The sequence below is a fragment of the Prionailurus viverrinus genome, chromosome A2, assembly GCF_022837055.1.
Source record: "Prionailurus viverrinus isolate Anna chromosome A2, UM_Priviv_1.0, whole genome shotgun sequence".
In the NCBI taxonomy this organism is placed as follows: domain Eukaryota; kingdom Metazoa; phylum Chordata; class Mammalia; order Carnivora; family Felidae; genus Prionailurus; species Prionailurus viverrinus.
In genome coordinates, this window is record NC_062562.1 from 70954940 (window position 1) to 70979019 (window position 24080).

Below are 24080 nucleotides of genomic sequence, written 5' to 3' on the forward strand. Positions count from 1 at the left end.
AACAAGGGAAGTATCATCATGATATAGAAGTATCGTTAGTAAAAAGCTAAAGAAGGAGATTTCGACGGGGGAGAAATAGGAGAGAGTTCCCTGAAGCCAACAGTCAGAGACCCAGGAGAGAAATAAGGGGAGGGTGATGGGGTCGGATGAGTGGGAGAGTTGTAGCTCGTGTAATATTGTGAGTGTGAAGGTGGGAAACCGAGGGGAAGGGTCCGTCATGAAGGGGCCTGTCGGGTTAGTTTGAGGGTGAGGGGGCCGGTTGGTTGGGAGGTCCACGATTCTTCTGGTATAGGGGGTAAAGGGGGGGCCCGTTTGAGGTTGGAGGTGTAAACCCATGGGGTGTGGCCCAATAATTTAGCAGCCGTGGGGGTTGTGAGTATGACTGTGTAGGGACCCTCCCAACTGGGGGGCAAGTGTTGGTTTTTGTCTTACTCGAAGGAGCACTGAGTCTCTTGGGTTTACAGATAGTGAGGGAGAGGAGAGATCGATGGGAGCTAGTAGAGTGAGGTCAGCGTACTGTCAAATCAGGTGTCGGAGCAGGCTGAGGTAAGGGAGATAGGCAGCCAAAGGCGGAGGATCTTTTGGTAGGGTTGGGGTAACAGGAAGGGTCGCCCGTATAGGAGTTCAAATGGGCTGAGGCCTGTGGGTCCTCAGGGAGCAGCTCGGAGTCAGGTGAGTGCTATAGGTAGGAGTTGAGGCCAAGAAAGCCGAGTCTCTATGGGGAGTTTAGTGAGATGGTCTTTTATGAGGCCATTGGCCCTTTCAACCTTACCCGAGGACTGGGGGTGGTGTGGTATGTGGAGTTTCCAAGTAATACCCAAAGCTTTGGAGACCTGTTGGGTGACTGCTGAGATGAAAGCGGGCCCGTTGTCAGACTGTATCCTTCTTGGTAGACCAAAGCGGGGAATGATGTCCTTGAGTAGGATCTCAGCCACTGTGGAGGCCCCTTCAGATGAGGTGGGGAAGGCTTCTACCCACCCTGTAAAGGTGTCAATTATAGTAAGGAGATACCGTAATTTTTTGTGTTTTGGCATGTGAGTGAAATCTATTTGCCAGTCTTCACCCAGGAGATGGCCCCGCATCTGATGAGTGGGGCCTGGGTGTCTCATTCTCCCTTGGGAACTGACTGCAGCGCATGTGGTGCATTGTTGGTGTGTTTTGGTGATCAGTTGTCGTAGGTGGGGGTGGTACATAAAGGGCTCAAGGAAGCGGAAGGTGGCCTCCGGCCCAATGTGTAGGGTTTTGTGGATTTTTGTTAGTAGGGAATGGACTAGGCTATTTGGGAGGGCCAGTCGGGGGCCCAGCATGGTCCAGCCTGCGTTGGCGTGGGCATTGGGATGGGCCATGTATTGTTTTTGTTCATCTGGGGTATAATAGGGAGTGGTATCTTCGGTGAGGATGCCCATAGGAACTGGGTCGAGAGAGAGAGCTGTTTGTCTAGCGGTGTTGTCAGCCTTGTGATTTCCTGTAGCTATCTCTGTGGTTAGGGGTTGATGGCCCTTGCCGTGGACAATGGCCACTTCCTGTGGGAGTTTGAGGGCCTCAAGGAGTTTCGCCATGAATGGCCCATTGATGATGGGGGTACCCTTAGTTGTGAGGAATCCTCTTTCTTCCCATAAGTGGGAGTGTGTATGTGCAATAAGGAAAGCGTATTTTGAGTCTGTGTATATTGTGACCCTTTTGTTTCTGGACAATTGGAGAGCCCTAATGAGGGCTGTGAGTTCAGCCTTCTGGGATGTGGTTCCTGTGGATAAAGTCTGGGTCTCTAGAGTTTGGTTTAATGTAACTACAGCGTACACTGCTCGTCGGTGGCCCTTGCAGTCAACTAGTGAGCTGCCGTCTACAAATAGGGTGAGATCAGGGGAAGTGAGGGGAAGGTCCTTTAAGTTAGATGGAGGTTTGGAGAGAATATCTATAAGTTCAGTGCAGGAGTGGAAGGGTGGCTGTGAAGTGTCTTTGGGGTTGATTTGTGGAAGTAGCGTGGCAGGATTGAGTCTGGGGGAGAGTTGGAGAGATATTTCAGGATTTTCAATAAAGAGCAGATGGAACAATTGTATGCGTGATGGGGAGAGGTGTGCCAGGGCCTTATGTGTAAGGAGATCAGATAGATGGTGCGGTGAAAGTACTGTTAGGGGGCAGTGTAGGGTGAGTTTGAATGCCTCTTGGGTTAGAGTGGCTGCTGCTGCAAGTGCTCTGAGGCAGAGTTGCCACCCCCTGATCGTAGGGTCCAGTTGTTTAGAAAGGTAGGCGATAGCTTGTAACATAGGGCCACAGGGTTGGGTTAGAAGCCCTGTTGCAATTCCAGCCCTCTCATCTGTGTATAAGAGGAAAGGCTTTGAAACATTAGGGAGGGAAAGGACCAGTTGAGTGACTAGAGATGTGACCAGCCGTTGGAAGGCCCTTGCGCCTGATCCTGGGATGGAGAGTGGGCCTTGGGGGGTTTCTTTGGCTGCTCTGTATAGGGGGGCTGCGTGTATAGCAAAGTTAGGGATCCAGTGTCGGAAGAAGCCTACTAGACCCAGGAAGGAGAGGATTTCGTCTGCATTGGTAGGTGGGGACAGGGTCTGGAGGGCTTGAAGATGATCTTGGGTTAGGGCCTTGGTAGTAGGTGTGAGTGAGACTCCCAGGAATATGTCTGTATTAGTACAGATTTGGGCTTTGTGTGGGGAGACTTGATACCCCAGGTTAGCCAGGAAATTTAGGATTTGGACTGTATCTTGTTTGGTGTGGTCGAAAGAGGTTCCACATAATAGAAGGTCATCTATGTACTGTAGTAGAGTACAGTGACTGGAGAGTGGGGCTTTGAGGAGATCCCTGGCCAAGGCCTGCCCAAAGAGATGGGGACTATCACGAAATCCTTGGGGAAGTAGCGTCCATGTGAGTTGGCAGGCCAGAGAAGTGACTAGATCTTGCCATGTGAAGGCAAAGAGGAATTGGGACTCAGGATGTAAGGGAATGGTGGAAAAGGCATCTTTGACATCAAGCACTGTAAAATGGGTCGTGGATGGGGGGATTTGGGAGAGGAGGGTATATGGGTTGGGCATTACTGGATGGATGGGAATTACAGCTTCATTGATTATTTGGAGGTCTTGAACTAGTCTATATGAGCCATTTGGCTTTTTTACAGGCAAGATTGGGGTGTTGCAGGGGGAATGACATGGGATTAGGAGGCCCTCCTTGAGTAGGCAATCGATGATGGGCTTTAGGCCTAGCTGGAGTGTGGGAGATTGAGTATTGGGGTCTAGATGGGAATTGTGATGGATTTTTGAGTCTAATGAGGACAGGTTGGTGATGGGTGGCGATTGTTGGGGTGGATGTATCCCATACGATTGGGTCTATTGGGAGGTCTGGGTGTGGGCTGAGGCTGTGGTCTGTGTCGTCCGTGATAACAGTCAGTAGGAGATGAGTGGGGGAGGGTTTTTAAGCTGCAGCAGTTCCAGGTTTAGGCTCGGGTGGGTCTTTCTCTCGAGCCAGGTTGTGCTGTTGCTTGGTAATTGGTTGACCTTCAGTTCGTTCTGGAGAGCCGCTCAGGGCTTTCTGTTGGATTGTGCTGGCACTCGGTGATTGGTTGACCTTCATTCAGTTTGTCCCGGCGCGCTGCTCGGGGCCCTCCATTGGGTTGTGCTGGCGCTCGGTGATTGGTTGACCTTCAGTTCATTCTGGAGAGCCGCTCAGGGCTTTCCGTTGGGTTGTGCTGGCGCTCGGTGATTGGTTGACCTTCAGTTTGTCCCGGCGCGCTGGCAAGAGGGCCGCCCCCTTCCGGGGACATCCTAACACTGATTTTCTATACTTTGCTTTTGGAGTCTCTAAAAGGGACAGTTTAGGGTAAATGTTCCCGAATTATTTTCCATCCAGAAATTTCACATTTGTTTCTGTTTCCATGCTGTACATGAATTGTATCCTCCAACTTTCTATAGAGAGTCTACCTGACTGAGTTTAAAAAAGAAAAATAAATGTAACAACTGTCTTTCCCCCTTAGAAGCTTTTTCCAGGGCTTCCTATTACCAGCTAGCATTGGAGCAGCTGCACAGCTACCCCGAGGCCCTGGCGGCTCTGGGCCCTCCGCTTTTGTCCATTAGCTCCACCTCACCGACAAGTACAGCTTCGTGGACATTGCCGATGCCCAGGTAACGTGCTCCCCATGCAGACTGAAGTCCGGGAGAGGGCTGCCATCGCTGGGGGGACGGTCTTGGAGGATTCGGGATGGGAACATGCACGAAGTAAAACCTCCACTAGGTATTACTGAGCACCTTCTGTGAAAGCATTATGGGTGAATTTATTCTCACATACTCGTCTTCCTTTCTGGGGGATAACTGTGGCAGGGAAGGCAGTGTTCGGGCTCAGGGCACCATCTGGAACTGACTGTTGTAGGGAAGTGAGCAGCAGCAGTGTGCCACAGCTTCTGCCTTGAACTTGAAATACATCTACGACCAGTCAGTGCTCATTCAAGTGTGAGCAACTCTTTCAACTGTAGTTTTAATGCTCATTTATTCCATTGCTGGCACGAAATGCCAGTCCATTTTCTCAGCTATATCCGCTTTTATATTTCAGCCAGTAAAGTCACCTGAATATGAGATGCGTTTATTCTTCTGTTGAACAAATATGTTTTGAGCCCACACCAAGTTAGAGGAATGATTAGAAGCTGTGTGGGCAATACAGAGATACAGAAGGGTTTCCAGGGGGTTATGGTTTAAAACTCCCAAGTAAGACAGGGTACCCTGAAGCGAATGCTGTGGTAGCAACCTGGGAGGGAGCAGTTAGCCACCTGGGACATTGTTGTGAAAAGAAGGAATGCCAGCTATGGATCAGTGTGCCCAAGAAGCCACGTGGCTGTGCCCCCTGCCAGTGTGACCTCCACAGAGGTGCAGGCTTCCCAGGCAGGTGTGGTGGGTAGGACGGGCTGGGACCACAGGGCCGTGACATCATTGTGTGAGATAGACACACTAGATTGTGGGGCCAGCGGAAGCCATGGGTAAGAGTGAGATGCTCTGATCTATTTTTTTTTTGTCAGTGTTGTTTTTATTAATTTTTTAATGGGAATAGTTTCATTGGGACTTTTTTCTGACAAAAGCCACTCATACTTGAGTATTTTGATAAAAATATTTGATCTGGCTTTAAAAGAAGATCAATTCATGCCGATTGGAAATACCCAGATACTGGACCCCGGGGACTGCCTTTAGGAAAGCAGTGTGGCTATGCAGCTGTGCAGCTGTGAGAGTGTGAACCGGAGCTATGGCCTGCTTAGATCAGGAGAGGACTGCGTCAGAGGTGATGGTTTAATGTCCGATATGGGTGAGTGGGAAGGTGGCGGTGCCACTAAGTGAGAGAGGGAGCCCAGAAGACAAAGGGAAGGGGTGGACAGGTACAGAGTGCCCCACTGTGTGCCAGGTGGCCTTATGTGCATGTCATCAAGTCTTTCACACCATGCGGCGTGGCTCCTCTGTGCTTCCCCATGGGCTGGATCCTCTCTTTCATTATGAAAAGTTTTGAACGTACAGAGAAGATAAAAGAATTGACACTCTGGTACCCAGGTAGCCGCTACCTGGATTCTCCGATTACAATTGATCCTTGAACAACACAGGTTTGGACTGTGTGGGCCCACTTCATACACAGATTTTTGTTGATACAGTACAGAACTGTAAATGTGTTTTCTCCTTACGATTTTCTTAACATTTTCTTTCCTCTAGCTTACTTTATTCTAAGAATACAGCACAGAATACATAGAACATACAAACATGTGTTAGTCGACTGCTTATATTAGTAGTAAGGCTTCCAGTCATCAGTGTGCTATTAATAATTAAATTTGGGGGGAGTCAAAAGTTACGTGCAGATTTTTGATGTGTTGTTCGAGGGTCGACTGTAATATTTTCCTTGATTTGCTTTATCTCATATCTGTTCGTCTAGCCATATCTGTGTCCATGAACACATCATGTTCAAACATCCATACACTTCATTTAAACACATAAGCAACATATCATTAACCAGAGTTTAATATATATTTATTGTTCTTTCTTTTTTTGAGGTAAAATTTGCATTCTGGGAAAGGTACAGATCTGTCCTATTTGATGAATTTTAATAAATACATTCACCAATGTAACAAGCCCCCATCTAGATGTAGCCTATTCACATCACCTGAGAGTCGCTTATGCTCTTCCCAGTTGGTCCTCTCACATCCCTCAGCCCTGCTAGAGACAACCACTTCTCTGATACATTTTTCCAACATAGCTTAGCCTGTTCTAGAAAATTAAATTATATGCTTCTGGGTAAGGCTCTTTCACTTGGCCTGTTTTTGATGTCCATATTGTTGCATGTATCTGTAGTTATGTTCTTTCTTAACAGTGGATTTTTGAATATGGTTGTAAGTACTCAGAGCCCTGAGTTTGCACATAAGGTCCCTGCCAAATAGGAGGACTGCCACTGACCTCACCAAACCATCCAAAGAGGGGCAGGACATTTGGAGCCAGATGGAAAATCAGGTCAGTTCTCCAGCTAGAAAACAACCAATTCTGTGAATGATCATTGGACTTCATAGGGTTAGCTCTAGAAAACATCACTTTTTCATCTCTTGGGAGGACAACAATGTATCCAATTGTATCTGGCATTTTATACCCCCAGTTGAAGATTCCAGTCTCTGGAACCAAGTTAGAGGGCCATATCTATGTCAGCTCATCCAGAGATGCCCCCTTTCAGAGGTATTATGGGAAGGTGAGTGGGAATGGGGGAACAGGAAGAGAACCCTCCAATGGAAACAATCTTGATTCTCATTTTCATTTGTAGTGAAATGATTGCAATAGTAAGAATTCATTTTTCAAACCTTGAAAAGTTTCATGGCCTGGACACCAAGCCAGTGCTTTGGCTCTTAGCTCAGTCCAGATGTTTTATGCAGGGCAGCCTCTTGAATTGTCCTCTCCTTATGCTGCTGACTGTGAAGAACTTGACAGCTCTACTGATCTAGATCTATGATATTGATGCTGTGTTACAACTTCTAACACTTGCCTCAGTCGTCACAGATGAACAAAGGCATGGGTTCCTGTTCCAGAAGTATTCATCACATTCTTTATAGAAGATCTCCACCCCATTAATTGGCTTTTCTTGTCTGGTTGCCAATAGCTACATTCACTCACTCCCTCTTCTGGAAGTCTCTCCAGAGATGCTTGCTGTTTAGCCAAGTTGTGTTTTAATTCCCCAGGATAAAAGGAGCAGGCAGCCCTCAGGCAGCCCCCAGCCGGCTCCCCCTGGGCTCATTGACCCCCGAGCCTGGGATTAATGCAGGAGCTGGCAGAGTTCCAGCCAAGAATTGAAGGTTGATGTGAATTAGGAAATGGGGAATAAGCTCCTTCTCTTTCCTGGTGCCCCCTCCATTCACCGGTCATTCATTCTTTGTTAAACTTGCCTTGACAGTGATGCTGGTTAAACTATGACAGTCCTTAAGAAAATGCTAAAACGTTATCTTATAGCTCTAACAAAATAGTGTGTAAAATTTTTAAGATGTTATTCAAAAACAACTGTTTTTTTTTTTTCTTTTGACCATGTCTTTTGCTTTGGTGTTTGTGACTAGAGGCTATTCTTTTGTTTTCTCTCAGGTGGCACCTTCAGAAGGTCTTAAAGCTCAAGGGTGGTCAGCAGATTCCCGTGTTTAAGCTCAGCAGGGACACTGGTGATGAAGGAGGACAGGTGATCAAAACGACTCTGCTTTCTCCAAGAGTGGCCTCCCCTCCTCACCGGGTCCCTCCAGGGCCTTGAGCCGGGTGTCCAGCACCAGGGGTGACTGTACGTGCTGGCATGTGGTAATTTTGGTATAATGTTAATTTGACCACGGTTATTGCAGGTTTTTAATTTAATCAAAAATGGACATTTTACTATAAGTTTATAAGAATTTATCTGCAAATTCACTGTCTAAAAGCAAAGCACAGAGTAAAAGGAATCAGTGTTAATAAGATAATGTTCGCTGATTTTTGCTAGTTCTCCTCTTTCTTTCCTGCCTGCTCCCTGCCTCCCCCTCCGGACCCCCATAGTTTTCAGTTCCATCAATGAGAAGGCAAGTCTTACTAGCAGCTCTGAAGAGGTCTGTAACTGTTAACATGAGAATGCCCGACCCTGAATTCATGTTAAGTAGCTTGCGAACATTGTCAGTCCCTTTGAAATGCTTTTTGCTTCACTGCTTTCGGTTTATCTTCTTGTTTCTGTTTTAGTTGTCAGCTGTCTGCCTGATGAAGGTTTGCAAAATAACTGCTTTAGTCCAAACATTTTAGAAGCTTAAAAAATATGTAGGTGTACATAGCACATGCAAAACTAACTTGGGAATGGTAGTTCAAAGCTAGTAGGTCCTTATCCTTCTGCTCTGCAAACAGCCACGTATTAGAGGAGCACACCTTTAGGTGGTACCTTTTTTGTAAGTGAACATTATGAAGCCGACCATCTTCCTCCCCTCTGAGCACCAGAGCTGATGAAATCCAGAAATCTGATACATTTGCTTTGAAAAGGCCAGTATCACTCCCTTATTGTTATTAGGCTTAATGTAGTTATAATTGCCTACAATAAAGGATGTTCATTAGATCTTTTCCTAAATTAAAAAAATTTTTAATGTTTATTTTTGAGAGACCAAAAATACTTTAAATATATAAAGAACATATAAACCATTAAGAGGTACGCTGAAACCGTATTATAAAGAGGTCCAAGAAAAACTTAAAAAAAATTTAATGTTTATTTTAGAGAGACAGAGCACAAGTGGGGGAGGGGCAGAGAGAGAGGGAGACACAGAATCTGAAGCAGGTTCCAGGCTCTGAGCTGTCAGCACAGAGCCCGACATGAGGCTCGAACTCACGAACTGCAAGATCACAACCTGAGCCAAAGTAGGACTCTCAACCAACTGAGCCACCCAGGTTCCCTCTTTTCCTACATTCTTAATATTCATTGGAGGGAAGACTTTCCAGAAATATTAAGCTTAAATTCAATATAGAGCATGAGGCCTTTGATCATTGGAAGTTATTTCTGTTCTGGAGCTTGTTTCTTTAAAAACATTCTTTGAATAGATTATAGAGTGAAATAGGAGTCTCCCTGAAAGCACTTTTGCAGATAGTACAGTCTGAACAATCTTTTAAAGTACAGTAAATCTTTGGTTTGCGAGCATAATTTGTTCTGGAAACATGCTTGTAATCTAAAACACTCATATATCAAAGCAAATTTCAAGAGCGATTGGCTCAGTTTTGATCATGTGACATTCACCATCACATACTGCTCATATTGCAAGACATAGCTCATTTATCAAGTTATAATTAGAAATGCTTGCTAGTCTTGTGAAACACAGAACTTTTACATGCAATCCAAAGTTTTACTGCAAATGATATACTGTGCATGTACTTTTGTGCTTTTATTTTTTTAATGTTTATTTCTGAGTAAGAGACAGAGACAGAGGGTGAGGAGGGGAGGGGCAGAAAGAGAAGGAGTCACAGAATCCTAAGCAGGCTCCAGGCTCTGAGCTGTCAGCACAGAGCCCAACACGGGGCTTGAACCCACAAACTGTGAGATCGTGCCCGGAGCCAAAGTCGGACACTTAACTGAGCCACCCAGGCACCCCTGTGCTGCTTTATTCGTGAACAGCTACACACTGTTTATTGCATATGTGTTAGTTTACATATTGTTTCATGTTTGATTGTTCTCTTTTACTTCCTTTCAGTGTTTGCTTGTTTCTTCTTGCTATTGCCAAATCATAGAAAGCCAGGGCCTGGATGGGCCATCTGTTCTGAAGTAAAAGCAAGTGACAGTTTTTGTTTGTGTAGAATTTGAATTAAGAGGCTTTTCTAACCCAAGTGACAGGAAATAGTATTGTGTCATGAAAAAATCCTTGATTTCTATTTGGAAATCACCATCTTGAGTACTTCTTCCAGTTAAGTTTACTTCCATCCACCTTGGGCGATTGTGAACAGGCTGGGACTTGGCCATTGCAGACAGACATTGTCTTTCATTGCTTTGAGCATAGCAGTGATGTGTATTTGCAGCCCACCACTTCCTATGTATCCAGTAATCACTGTGACTCAGCCGTTGGACTCCCACTACCTTGAAGACATCTTGGATAATGCACATTGTCATCAGAAGAAAAGGCAACTGTTGCCCACAAGCAGAGTTTGAGCAAGTGCCCCCTGCACACCCAGCTCAGGGACTGGAAAAGGGCTTCACTAGAATTGTAAGAATTCCATAAAGACTGTGGAAGAGAGAGCACAGTCAACAAATCAGAAATCACAGCCAACAAATGGTAGTATGACTGCTACATCCTTTACTCTACAGGATGTGGCATGTCTTCCCCTGCAAATTGCCTACCAGCTGGCATGCTGAGTGGGTGGGGAGGGCCTGGGGAGTTAGAGTGTTAGGAACACTGTGCCAGAAGAGTTTCAAGCACTGGTGCTAAAACGATGGAGAAGACTGAGATACTGATTAGGAGGAATCCAGGAGGTAGTCTGGAGGGAGCAGTCATCTGATGGGCCTTGAAATCTAAGATTTTTCTCTTTTTTTTTTTTGAAATCTAAGATTTCAGACATGATAAGAGAGTGGCCTGCAAATGGAAAGAAAACACACACACGAAAAAAGGCCTCAGGAGGAGAAATATGAGCTATGCCCCAGAACGAAGATACCCATTTTGGCCAGGGGACAGGTTAGCTGAAGCCACAGTAAAAGAAAGCCCTGGAAAGGTGAGTTGGCCACCACATGTGCCAGTGTTAGCATTTTGCATGTGGCTTGTGGCCATCATAGATTTGGGAGTAAGCATATGATTGCACAGTTAATGGATGGTTAAGAGACTATGATGAATACGTCCTGACAGGCTGATAGGACTTTTTGATAAATCACACATTTTACTGTCATTGATTCCATTTTTCTAGGATTGGCTTCCTCCTACCTCTCTTCCCTTCAACCATCCCCCCTTCACTGATTTAATTATACCTGATGAGACGTTTTATTACTCCCGGTTTTGGTAGTTTTTAACAGTAAAGATGAAGAAGCTGAAATAAAATACATGTATACAAAACAGCCAGAACTTGACAAAGTGGCCTCTGTCTGCTGGCACAGTGGGAAGGCCGAGGTAATGCTCAATAGGCAGCAGCACAAGGGTTTCCTGAAGTCAGGCAGCCTTAGGCCACTTGACTGTTTGGTTTTCAGTTTGTATGAAAAATATGAAGAAATACTTACCAAGCAACTATCTTACAAGTGAGGCAATGCTTTTACCGCTCGTTGAGATGCTTGGCAAACCTGCCGTATACACAGGAGGCCTGATGGCTGAGGAGGTCAGGGAGGAGGCGGGAGGATGATGGGAAAACCTCTAGGCCCACCTACAGGATTCTTGCCTCCTTAGTAACCTGTACATCATCCAGGCTTGTTTTTTGGCCAGCGTCGGAGTTGCTCAGGTGAAAGTACATTCAGGAACATGTAGAGAAAAGCTGTGGCATTTTACAATCCAGGGTAGAAAAGTGGCAGATGAAAATATTAAAAACATGCCTCTCAGACATAGGTATGTATCACATATCACATGTGGTATATTAAATGCCTTTTACCATTAAATAAGCAGCCTTTGAGGCAGAATTTTTTTCCTCCACCACATAATACTTAGCTTTTTTATTATTTTGATATCTGATCTTATTCTTCTTAGAACAATCTCATTTTTGACAGGACTCAGAGATAGAAGCTTTCCGAGAAGACAGCCTCCGTCTCTTGGCAGTCTGTTCCTTGTGTTTTCCTTGGCCTCCTTCATTCTGTTGGCCACCAGTCTGGCATATCCTGCAGCCTCTTGCTTATGTTTCTCAGTCTGCTGCTTCCAAGCAGTATGCCAACGTTTGTGCTGGACGACTGGTGGAGGAACAAGACGCTGAATCTTGAGAGCTTTGGTTCTAGGTTTCTTCCCTTCTTTGTTTAGGGGCTTTCTCACAAAGACTGGCAGACATCATCTTCCTTCAAGCGATTGTAAAGTCTGAGGTTTCTGCTAGCTCTTTTGGGGCCCCGGGCAATGAGGAACTGTAGTGTCAGTTAGTCTAGGAATATCCTTCTCCCCTTTTCTCACGATGGCCACATGGAGAACACTGAGGTTGGTCCACAATGCAACCTGAACAGATATGGGCTTTCTCCAGTCCTCCTTGGTTGGTAGCAGGAATGCCCCTTGCTCAGCAGCAGGCGGACACGGCCATGGGTCAGGACACCTGCTTCATGGGGAAGCCTTGTTTGCCGTTGCCACCTCTGATTCAGACCGCATCACCCTTCCATTCTTCCTAGTTCATCAGCAGCAACTTCTGTGGCCATTCGCTTCTCAAAAAAGGTATGAAGTTTCCATTCATCGTCCACTTCAATGAGTTTCTAGCAGTCAGCAGCTGGCAAAGAGATGTTCAGCTTCATCCTGAAGCAGCCTACTGCCTCCGAGTCGCCGCAAAAAAGACCTGTAACACTTAGCTTTTAAGTGCAGCTACCATGTGTCAATCACCTTGCAGCCTTAATAAGAAAGTAATTTTGTACTTCCACGTCAGTTTGAGAAACCAATTCCTCCCATGAATGTGGTTGCAGAATTCTAAACACTAGCAAACTGAATCCAGGGACGTATAATAAGTGGTACATTATTTTTCACAAAATGTGGTGCCTATATCTTTGCAGTGCCCTCCTCTATGGGAAGATTATATATCCCTGTCTTGTTGAACTCAGGTGTGACCAGGTGGCTTGTTTTGGCCAATTGATTTGTGAGTGGAAGTGATAAGCAAGACTTCTGAGTAAAAGTTTTAAGTGCCAGCCCTTGGTTCTTCATGCCCTCTTTTCTCTCTTCCCAAAATTCAGTAATGTTCTAGATGGTAGCTACTCTAGGGACTTGAGTTCTGGAATGAAGATGATATGTGACAGAGCTTACAGCTGACCCACAATGGGACATGTAGCATGGGTGAGAAATAAACCCTTAAAAGCCCCTAAAATTAGGGGCCATTTTTACATCAGCTTAACCTAGCCAATTCTGTAAACAGTGACTAAGATTTATTTCAGGAATGCAAGGTGGTTCAATATAAGGAAATTTATTGATAGAGCTAATCATATTAACAGAGCTAAGGAGGAAAATTATATTTCATTTTTTTTTTTAATTAGGCCTCATGCCCAGTGTGGAGCCCAACATGGGGCTTGAACTCACGATCCTGAGGGTTAAGACCTGAGCTGAAACCAAAGTTGGACACTTAACCAACTGAGCCCCATGTGATACTTTTATAGATACAGAAAGTCATTTCACAAAAACTCATTAAGTGTTCACATTAAAAACAAATGAGAATTGATAGTTCCTCTCATAAGAGGAGAGTGTGTGCACGTACATGTATTCCCAAAGCGATCATCTTACCCAACTGGAAAACTACTAGAGGTTTTTTTCCATTCAAGTCAGAAACAAGATAAGGATACACTATATCCACTATTATTTAACATTATGCTGTATCCAATATAGTTAGGCAAAAGAACAAAACAAAAACAAGAGACCTAAAAATTAGGGAGAGTTGCTATTTATGTAGATGGTATCATTATATATCTGCAAAACCCAAAAGAATCTGTGGAAAACTAGAGTATTTAGTAGAGGACATTAATGTTTAGAAACAATCTTGTGCCTGGGTGGCTCAGTCTGTTGGTTGAGCATCCAACTCTTGATTTCAGCTCAGGTCATGATCCCAGGATTGCAGGATTGAGCCCCGCGTCCTGAATGTGGGTGGCTCAGTCTATTGAGCATCGGACTTAGGCTCAGGTCATGATCTTGCGGTTTGTGGGTTTGAGCCCTGTGTCAGGCTCTGTGCTGACTGCTTGGAATCTGGGACCTACTTCGGAGTCTGTGTCTCCCTCTCTCTGCCCCTATCCCACTCATGCTCTGTCTCTCAAAAATAAACAAACATTAAAAAAAATTAAGATGATCTTTCTCTCTGCTCCGGTCCCCCTCTTGTGCTCTCTTAAATTAAAAGAAAAAAGATAATGGAGAGCAGACCCTATTTACAGTAGCAAACAAACAAACCCAAAATAGTAAAAACTTAGCAAGAAATCTGCAAACTTATATGAGAAGTGCTGAAACACTACTGCAAGATAAAAAAGTAGAAATGGACAAATGAAAGGGCATATCACATTTGTGGATAGCAAGGTTCTCCATCAGAAAGATGCCAGTTCTCCCAGAGTTAAATTTAATGTGATGCCAATAAAAATATCACTAGTGGTTTTTTAAAGTTAGACAAGCTAATGAGTTATAAACCCATTTGGAAGAATAAACAAAGGTAGCCAGGAAATCCTTGCAAAGCAAGAGCAAGGAGGGAGGACTAGACGTTAAAACATATTTGTAAATGAAATAATGAAGTACTGACACATGAAGAGATGATGCTGTGTTGCAGGATAGAGAACACGGAAGTACCCAAGTGTATACAGAAACCTGGTTATGATAAAGGCAGCATCTAAGTCAGGGGAGGGAGTGGAAGGCCTCTGAAAAATGATGTTGGAAAAAACAGCTATATGCAAAAAGATAGAATTGGATCCATTGCTCAGCATACAATTTCCAGTTAGGTCAAAGATCTAAATGTAAAAATGAAACTATCTAAATACTAGCAAAAATATTGGTAAACTCTTAGAACCTGGAAGTGGAGAAACTTTTCCAACCATGAGTCATCATCTGTAAGTGATCAGGGAGACTGATAAACTTGACTATATAAAAACAAATTTCTGCATGTCTGGAAATAACAAAAACAAAGCAAAAAGTAAATGACAAACTTGGAAATGATTTACAACGTAAATCACAAAAGTTAATATCCCTGATTTTTAAAGAGAAAAAGTGGAGAAAAACAGTAACCCAGTAGAAAAGTGGCCAAAAGATATTAATGAGTTCACAGAAAAGAAATGCAAGTGAATTTTAAACATTCAGGGGGGGATAAAAGGCTCAACTTCATTCTTAGAAAGAATGCAAATTAAAAGAAGATACCATTTTTCTTCAAGCAAATTGGCAATAACACCTAAATTTGAGAACCTACTTTCTTGAAAGGCTGGGAGGAATCAGCCTTTCTTAAATTGCTGGTGGGCACACAGTGATACAACTCCTATAGAGTTGTATAGAGGGGAACTTGACAAGACCTAGAAAAATGTTACATGCCTTTACCCTTCGACCCACCAATCCCATGTCTGAGACTCTGCCAAAGATATGATGGCAAAAATACTAAATGCCATTTAAATAGTATTATTAATGCAATACTATTTGTAATAGCAAAAACTGGAGACAACCCAAATATAACCAAAATATCCATTAATAGAAAACTGATTAAATAAACTTTGAAACCTTTGATACTTTCACACGATTGAAGAGTGTGTGTATAATGCATATTGTATATGCATGTGTGTGTGTATATGTATGTATGTATATATTAGCTCCTATTTTCAAAAAGAAACACTGGGATAATTACTACCTTAGAGAAAGCAAACAAAGGGCCAGGGGATATAGGTAGGGAACAGGGATAGAAACTTTACTTACCTGAATGTATCTTCTTTTGTACTTTTGACTTTGAAACCATGCTGTTTTTTTTTTTTTTTACATAATTTAAAAATAAAATTAAATCACAATCTTTAAAATGTGTGTGTGTATATATATACACACACACACAATATTGAAACGAGAATCTGTAGTGAAGAAATATTTCTAGTGAGTTTAACAGTTCTGACTCAGCATCTTTGGTAGGATATATCCAAATGGCAAAAAGAAACCCCAAGAAATCTTAAATTCCATTCAGTGGGCTAGTGTGAGCATACATGAGTATACACTCATTCACTCGCACACACAATCGAGACTTCCTCCTAGTGTGAGCATACATGAGCATATACTCATTCACTTACATACACAATTGAGACTTCCTCCCTTCCACAAATGTAACTTCCATCTCCAAGAGAAAGAACTTGGCTCTCATTATCCTAGGTATATTTACTAATTTGCTCAAATCTAGAATATACAGAAAGGAGTTCCAGAATTGCTAACTCTAAAAAACAAAAAAAAACCCCTAATAACTAGAGGGTTTCACATGGTTTTTTTACACTTGTAAAGGCAAATTTTATAAACAGTGAGACGCACAAATATTAAAGTGTACAATTCCATGTATATTTACAAATGCTTGCACTCATGTAATCCATACTCTATGAAGATTGTGATCATTTCCATCCTCAGGGAAAATACCCTCAGGCCCCACTATAGTCGATTTCCTGCTCCTACTCTGATCCCAGAGAGAACCATGTATTGATTTTTTTCACATAAACTTTGGTGCTTGAGATTTACTTTAAAAACACTCCACACATCAATGAATCTAGCTTAAAAAATTGTGATTGTTGAATGTTATTGATTGATGAGTGTATGGGGTTTATTTTATCATTTTCTCTACTTATGAGAATTTTTGAAATTGTCAGTTTTTATGTTCAGTAGTATTTCAGTGTTTGTTCAGGGGCAGTCTCCTTTCCTAAGTATTAGTGCCACTCTGTGTTCTTTCATGAATTCTTACCATAAACCATGGGTTTTCAAAGTGAGTGATAAATTAGACAAGTATCATAACATCTCAGGCAAAACACATCCCTTCTCTCCAATATCCACCCAGCCCCTCCCTCCCCACTTTTCTCATAAAGCAAGTGATTTCATCTAAGGGAGGGAATTATGGCAGGAATTTGCTTTAACATCATGTTTATATAAAATATTTGAGACATTAGATCAGCAAGATTTACTCTTAATAGCTCAAAGAAGGAAGCTTTTAATATTAACCATTTTTTAATATCAATATATCCAAACTACTATCATAAAGCTCTATACTTGTTTACCTAAGAATCCCTTATCAAGTTGGGTGGCAGATATCTTACATATGACAGTATTTTAGGTCCCAGTTTCAGTGGCATGATTTAAATGGGGATAAGAAAGATCTAACATAATCCAGGATACTTTAAAAAGAAAACATCTAAGAAAATTACACCACTCTTTGAAAAGGGAACTTAAAGGCCACAAACATCTCAAAGGGGAAGACTGTGTTGTTTTCTGCTTCTATTAAACACATGGGATAAGCAAGATAGCCAAGTTCATACCAAAATTAAAACTGTTAAAAACTCCTCTCAGTCCCTAGAAAAGGAACTTGGAAGCAAAGTATAGTGAATTTGAGAGTCATTTGCTGAAATTTTAATATTAAAGATGATCCTAGTTTGTGTTGGGTTTCTTTATCTAGAAACACAAAGAATTCACGGTTTGTGGAGAAAACAACAAAAGCTGAAAGCTTTGAGAACACATCAAGGGTTCTGTATAGGAAACATGTTCCGGGCAAGTCCAGGGACCTGGCACGCAGATCCATTTGGAGAAGCCCTAGTTATCTAGGACCTCACCTAGGACTGGTGGGAAAGTCTTGTAGGATGGTTGTTAGAATCTTGTGTTTTAAACCAGCAAATAAAGCATTTTTAAAAAGTTAAGTCATTTAATTTCTCTTCCATTGTATCATTTGTCACAAAAATGACCCTACCTGTCATCTAAACTATTCCCCACATGACACTAAAATCTTAAAGGTGTTCCCTGAAAGATATTCATGAGTTCTCACTATTTTTAAGAAGCACAACGAAGGAAAATATCAGATTTGTCCATTGCTATCCAACTGGGGAAAAAAAAAATAACGTTTCTATAATACATTTAATGTACTTTGTACTAATTTATATCCCAGTTTGTGGGGTCCCCATTGATGTACTTTTTATAGCCCAGGTAGCATCTTTCTTTGCCATTGTACTGATTATACCAGTAAACCATCTTTCAAATTCTCCCATTTTGCAAATGTAAATGTTGGCCACAAGAGCGCGGTGCTATCAAGATCAGCACAAATTAATCACAAGCATTATGAAATGTCTGCTTGACTGATGGTACTTTAACAGCATCGCCTTTCCACAGATATCGGGAATTGTGGCTTTATAAAAAAAGTTGCTCTTGATGAGTGCAAGAGTTAGTAGATTAGAAGACAAGACTAATTCCTAGTTCTAGTCCTGGCATTGAGAATTCAGTATCTATATTTGCCCGGGTAAAGACCACTACTGAAGATGTAGCTGAGAGAAAGAGATGATTATAGTATTCTAACGATCATTGTAAATTTTAGCCAAAGATCCTTTTGTATGATTTTACAAATTTAGATTTTTAAAACTTTGATTTTACTTTTGTCTTAAGATATGTCATTCCAAGATATCTGTCATTCAAACTTCCCAGCAGTTTGATGATTCCCTTACTCCTATTGCTACAGCATCCTATGGTTGCAGGGTGTGGGAGCTGATTACAGAATGTGTCCTTAGTGGTGTGCCTGAAGCCAGTGGGAGTGTTATAATGGTTCATCTGTGTTAAACAATACTTAAATACTGCTTCCATTTTACAAATTAAGTCTACACAAAGCCAGTCTAGGACACTTTCAGCAAATTCATTATTCATAACAGAGTAGGAGGGACAAGATGGAGTAGATATGTTTTTCCCTGGAATTCTTCCCACTAAATACAGCTAAAAGCCCTGGACATAGATAAAATAAACATGAGACACTTCTGAAAGATGAAGAGGAGAATGCAGATTGGCAAAGTACCTCAGTAAGAACACAGTAGTGAGTTCCTTGTGTTTTTTGTTTCTTTGTTTTGTTTTGCTTACATGTCTCAGACTGGGGTGTAAATGGAATGAGCAACCCAGAAACACCAATGAGAGCAGACAACAAAAGCCAAGAACAGCCTGCTCTCTCAAGCCAAAGGACCCGAAAGTGGCAACCTAGAAAGGCAAAGAACTTTTATACAGTAATTGTGGATCTTAGCCAAACACATGGAAAAACCTCAGTCCCACCCTGTCAGCAAAGGCCAAGTGGAGTCTAGACTTCCTCCCTTGCTTGGCTACAATGAGGTCTCCCCAACCCAGTTTCCTATTGGGGTGGTGGCAGAGAAGGCCTAAGAGAGAGCTGGGACTCTCATCCCTGCCTGATGGTATGCCACCCCCCACCCCTGCCCCTTGGTGTCAGTGGAGGCCACCTGGAGAGCCTACACTTCTCCCCACTCCAGCAGGAATAAGCGCCCAACCCCTTGGTACCACTGGAGCCCACATTCTCCAGTAGGAAGCAGTAATGACGTACCTCTATCCCTGCCTCGGTGTCAAGAGAGGCTGAGCAGTGAGCCTGAACCTTCACCTCCACCTGGCAGTAGTGGGGAGGCACTGTATGTACCCCGACTGTGCCCGCCAGTGTGGTGTCAGAGAAGAAGACCTGCTAAAACAGAAGATTTAAATACGATCCAGAGTCTCACTGTACACAAAGTCACACTTCCATACCAAGAACCAGGAAAATCTCAACCTGAAAGAGAAGACGATCAACAGATACCAAGATGCAGATGACACAGATGTTGGAATTATTGGACAAAGCTATTAAAGCAGCCATCAAAAACATTTTAGAAATCGGGGCACCTGGGTGTCTCCATCAGTTAAGGGTCCAATTTTTGATTTTGGCTCAGGTCATGATCTCTCGGTTTGTGAGACAGAACCCCATGTTGGGTTCTGCACTGATAGCATGGAAACTGCTTGGGACTCTCTCTCTGCCCCTCCCCAACTTGTACTCTCACTCTCTCAAATAAACTTTAAAGGGTCACCTGGGCGGTTCAGTCAGTTAAGCATCTGACTTCGGCTCGGGTCATGATTTCTCAGTTCCTGAGTTCAAGCCTGTGCTGACAGCTCGGAGCCTGGAGCCTACCTTGGATTCTGTGTCTCCCTCTCTCTGCCCCCTCCCCGCTCATGTTCTGTCTCTGTATCAAAAATAAACACTAAAAATTTTTTTTTAAAAACTTAAAAAAATTTTAGAAATCTTCGTTAAGCAACTATGAACATGCTTGAAACCTGAAAAAACAAAGTCTCAGCAAAGAAATGTAAGAATCAAATGGAAATTTGAAGCTGAAATTAAATAAAAATCTCACTGGAAGGGCTGAACACCAGAGTGGAGAGGAAAAGGGAAAGAATCAGAGACTCAAAGTTAAAACAGAAATGACTCAACGTGAATGGGGATAACAGCCTGAAGGTAGTATCTATGGGTTTGTAACAAAAAGATCTAACATGTCATCAGAGTCCCAGAAAGAGAAGGTGGGGCTGCAGAAGTATTTGAAAAAAAAAAAAAAAAAAAAAAAAAAAGGCTGAAAAGTTTCCAAATTTGGCAAAAGACCGAAATCTATATATTCAAGAAGCTGAGTGAACCCCAAACAGCATAAACTCTAAGAAATCTTGATAAGACAAACTTCTGAAAACTAAAGATAAAAAAGCTTGAAATCATCAAGACAGAAACAACTGCTTGCCAATAAGGGAAAGATAATTGAGATCACAGATTTTTCCTTGGAAACCACAGAGGCCAGGAAAATGCATACAATTTTTCAAGCGCTCTAAGAACTGTCAACTCTGAATATATCTGGTGAAATTAGCCTTCAGGAATTGGGGGGGGGGGGGAGGGAAGACATCCTCAGACTCTGGCAAACTAAAATTGTTGCTTGAATAGACCTATGCTGAAAGAAGAAGGACTAAAGGAAGTTTTTAAAACAGAAAAGGATGTTTTTTAAAAAAAGAGAAGTCTTGGAACATCAAGGAACAATGAAAAGAGTGAAGATATGGGTAAATGTAATAGACTCTCCTTCTCCTCTTGAGTTTTCTGAATTGATGGTAGAAACAAGATATATAACATTGTCTGATGTAAGACTTTCCTCAATCTGGGAAAATGTTGACCTCAACTGATTTTTGTGATGAAAACAGTTCTGGATCTTAATTGTGGTGGTGGTTACAGGAATCTACACCTGATAAAGTGGCACAGAACCGGACACATTGTACTACCATTGACTTCCGGGTTTTCATACTGTTTTGTAGTCACCGAAGACATACTGTACTATCTTTGCAATTCCCCGTGTCACCATCTAGGCCCCCAAACCTGGCCTTTACTGTCCAGCTGCTTGTACTAACCTTTCTCTTACATTTTACTGTAAGCTCTCCTTTTCAGCTTTCCCCTTCACTCAAATGAAATCTGAGAACCACCCACCCCCCACCTCCCCAGATGCAACTGCCTGGACTCTCTGGCCTGCCTAGACCATCCCATTTGAGCCAAACCTGACTCACTCCTGCACAGATGGACCATGGAGTGACCTCTGGAATGAGTACTATTACCTTTTTACCTCATTTTAATACTAAACTCTCCGTCTAAGAAGGAAACTCAGCCTCATTTACAAAGTATACAATGTATGGGCATGCATGACCTTACGCTTGCTTCTAAATAGGATGACCAGGCTCCCCCAACTAAATATACAACCTAACCCTAAGCAAAAGGAACCCATTCACCCTCTCTCAGGGAGTAACAGCTTTGGAAGCCATTCCCTGGGAACTCTCCTTAGTTGTGGCAAATAAAAGTTTCTTTGTGTGAAAACTCAACCTTATAGTTTCTGACTCATCAACGAGTGAACTCATGTTGTTTTGGTTCACTCACAAATCTTTACTTCAAAATAGTTTTTAAAGGGTATAGGACAAAGACACTGACTATGCTACTTTGAGAGGGGCAGGGATGAAGTGATAATCCCTCCTCCTGAGTAATTTCCAGCTCTCAGAGATTAAACTGATCTCTTCCCAAATATCTTCCTTTATTTTCTGCTGGGTACATTTCTCTCACAATTTGTTAGAAGGCTGGTTATTTTAACAACAGATAACTAGAGAGATACTACCAGTAGAAAAACCCATCACAGTTTATTGAAATTAAGATTACATTTTTTTTAAAAGCTTATTTGAGAGAGACAGAGTATGTGAGAGATAGCAGGGGAGGGGGCAGAGAGAGAAGCAGAGAAAATACCTAGCAGGCTCCTTCTGGTCAGCACAGAGCCTGGTCAGCATAGAGCCTGACGTGGGGTTGGAACTCATGAACCATGAGATCATGACCTGAGCTGAATGAAATCAAGAGTCAAATGACCTTGAGCGAGAGGTGCTGAATCGACTGAGCCACCCAGGTGCTCTATAACAACATTTTACATTAAGAATGTACTCTGGGTGTGGGCACCTGGGTGACTTAGTTGGTTAAGCACATCTTACTCAAGTGAGGCTCACTCTTGATTTCATTCAGCTCAGGTCATGATCTCATGGTTCATGAGTTCCAGACCCATGTTGTCAGGCTCTGCGCTGACCAGGAGAAGCCTATTTGGGATTCTCTCTACCCTGCTCTCTCTGGCCCCCTCTCTCTCAAAATAAATAAAGTTAAAGAAGAAAAAAGTTACCACTGATAACATATTTAGGAAAACTAGTTTAGTTTTAGTAAGTAAAACCCATATTTTGATAAAATGCATAAGAAGGAATGCAACCAAAGTTGTAAGATTATTCTGCCACGTGAAAGAAACTGGTTTCTGAAGGACTGTATCAATATTGGCTTTAAATAGGAAATATCCCATATTTCAAATACATTTAGGTTACAACAGCCTGGGAGTTGGCAAACTTTTTCTTAAAGGGCCTGATAGTAACTATTTTAGGCCCTAAGATCTCTGTTGAAACTGCTCAACCCTACAGCTTTAGTATGAAAGCAGCCACAGCCAAACATAAATGAATGGTCAGGCTGTGTTCCAATAAAACCTCATTTAACAAACAGGCAACAAGGGCCATAGAATGCTAACCTCTGCACTAGCCTGAGCTCAGGTTACTCATTCTCCAGTTATTAAAAAAAAAAATCCATACATAACCAAGTTACACACAACTAATTTTTAAAAATTGAGTTATGGACCCGAGCTAAAATGTAGCCAAAGGTAAAATGAATAAACATAGGTAAATGTAAATGAGAGAAAGGAAGGAAATGAAGCCAGAGTACAATCCATAGGTAAAAGCCCTTCCCTAGCAGTCAGGAGGTAGACTCATTGTTATTTAAATAAGTTCTAACATAGGTCTAAGCACAAGGAGTTAAAAATGACCACTGGAAGATAAAGTATCAAAAACACAAAAAAGGTAAAAGCAGAGTCCAAAACCATAGCATCAAGCAACAAAATATACAGAGCTAAAGGATGTGCAAGATCTCTATGTTAAAAAATACAAAACAATGCTGAGAAAAATTAAATATAGTAACTTGTTCTGAGTGTTCTGCAAGACCAGTAAACATTTCTAATAAATTTTAACTTGATAAACAAGTGATATCTTGCAATACAAGTAGCACGTGACACCAAAAGTCACATGATCACAACTGAGCCAATGGTTCTTGAAATTCTCTTGATATATAAGTGCTTTGGATTACAAGCATGTTTCCAGAATGAATAATGCTCATAAACCATGGTTTTACTGTAAATGGAAACATATACTGTGCTTATGGAGTGGAAGATTCTGTTAAAATATCAAATTGATCAACAGATTTAATCAATGTCAGTCAAAATCCTTTGAGGCTTTTTTTTGGTGGTGGTGGGGGGCAGTAATTTTGGTAGAAATTGCCAAGCCAACTCTAAAATTTATTTGGAATTACAAAGGACCTGGAATCAACAGCAGTTTTGAAAAAGAAGGAATTGGAAGTCCTATTTTGACATCAAGACAAAGTTCTGACAAAAGTATAAGCAAATAAATGGAAAGGAAGAACGTCCAGAAGTAGATCCACAGAAATGACCTTAGATAAGCACAGTGCAACAATTCAATGGGGAAGGAAAATCTCTGACAAATGGTGCTGGAATGATTGAATATTCAAAGATACTTGACACCTACCTAAAAGCCTCTGTCCCCACAAACAAGTGTAGTTCAAAGTGAATCACAGACCTAACGTACTAGCCCTAACTATTAAAGTTTAAAAAAAAAAAAAAAAAAAAAAAAAAAGAATATCTTCATGACTTTGGGGTAAGGACTTCTTAGAGAGGATACAGAAAGTATTAGCCATAAAGCAAAAAGTGATAACTGGACTTCATCAAAATGAAAACCACCTTCTTCTGAAAAGGCATTGTTGAGAAAATGGATAAGCCAGAGTGGGAAAAAAATATTTAATACATAAATCTGACAAATGACTTGTATCCAGAATATATAAAGGACTATCACAACTGTTAAATTAAAAAGGAGAAAAAAGGACAAAAGAATGGTTCAA

General features: G+C 42.1%; 1 protein-coding gene across 11 annotated transcripts in view; it reads left to right on the top strand.

The window, feature by feature from the left end:
• Window positions 1-19501, top strand: part of LOC125151533 (cytochrome c oxidase assembly factor 1 homolog) — a 100208-nt gene extending 80707 nt beyond the window's left edge. For 3 of the 11 annotated variants that reach the window (XM_047832709.1, XM_047832693.1, XM_047832701.1), the window contains 3 exons: window positions 3980-4127; window positions 7584-7674; window positions 10525-13707. In XM_047832709.1, the coding sequence (XP_047688665.1) occupies window positions 3980-4127; window positions 7584-7674; window positions 10525-10605 (320 nt within the window). In that variant the 3' untranslated portion in view covers window positions 10606-13707. Of the gene's footprint in view, window positions 1-307; window positions 9410-10524; window positions 13708-18652 lie in introns of those variants that run through there. The other 8 variants (XM_047832728.1, XM_047832719.1, XR_007146860.1 and 5 more) reach the window with 8 other exon arrangements.
• The last annotated feature ends 4579 nt before the right edge of the window (window positions 19502-24080 follow it).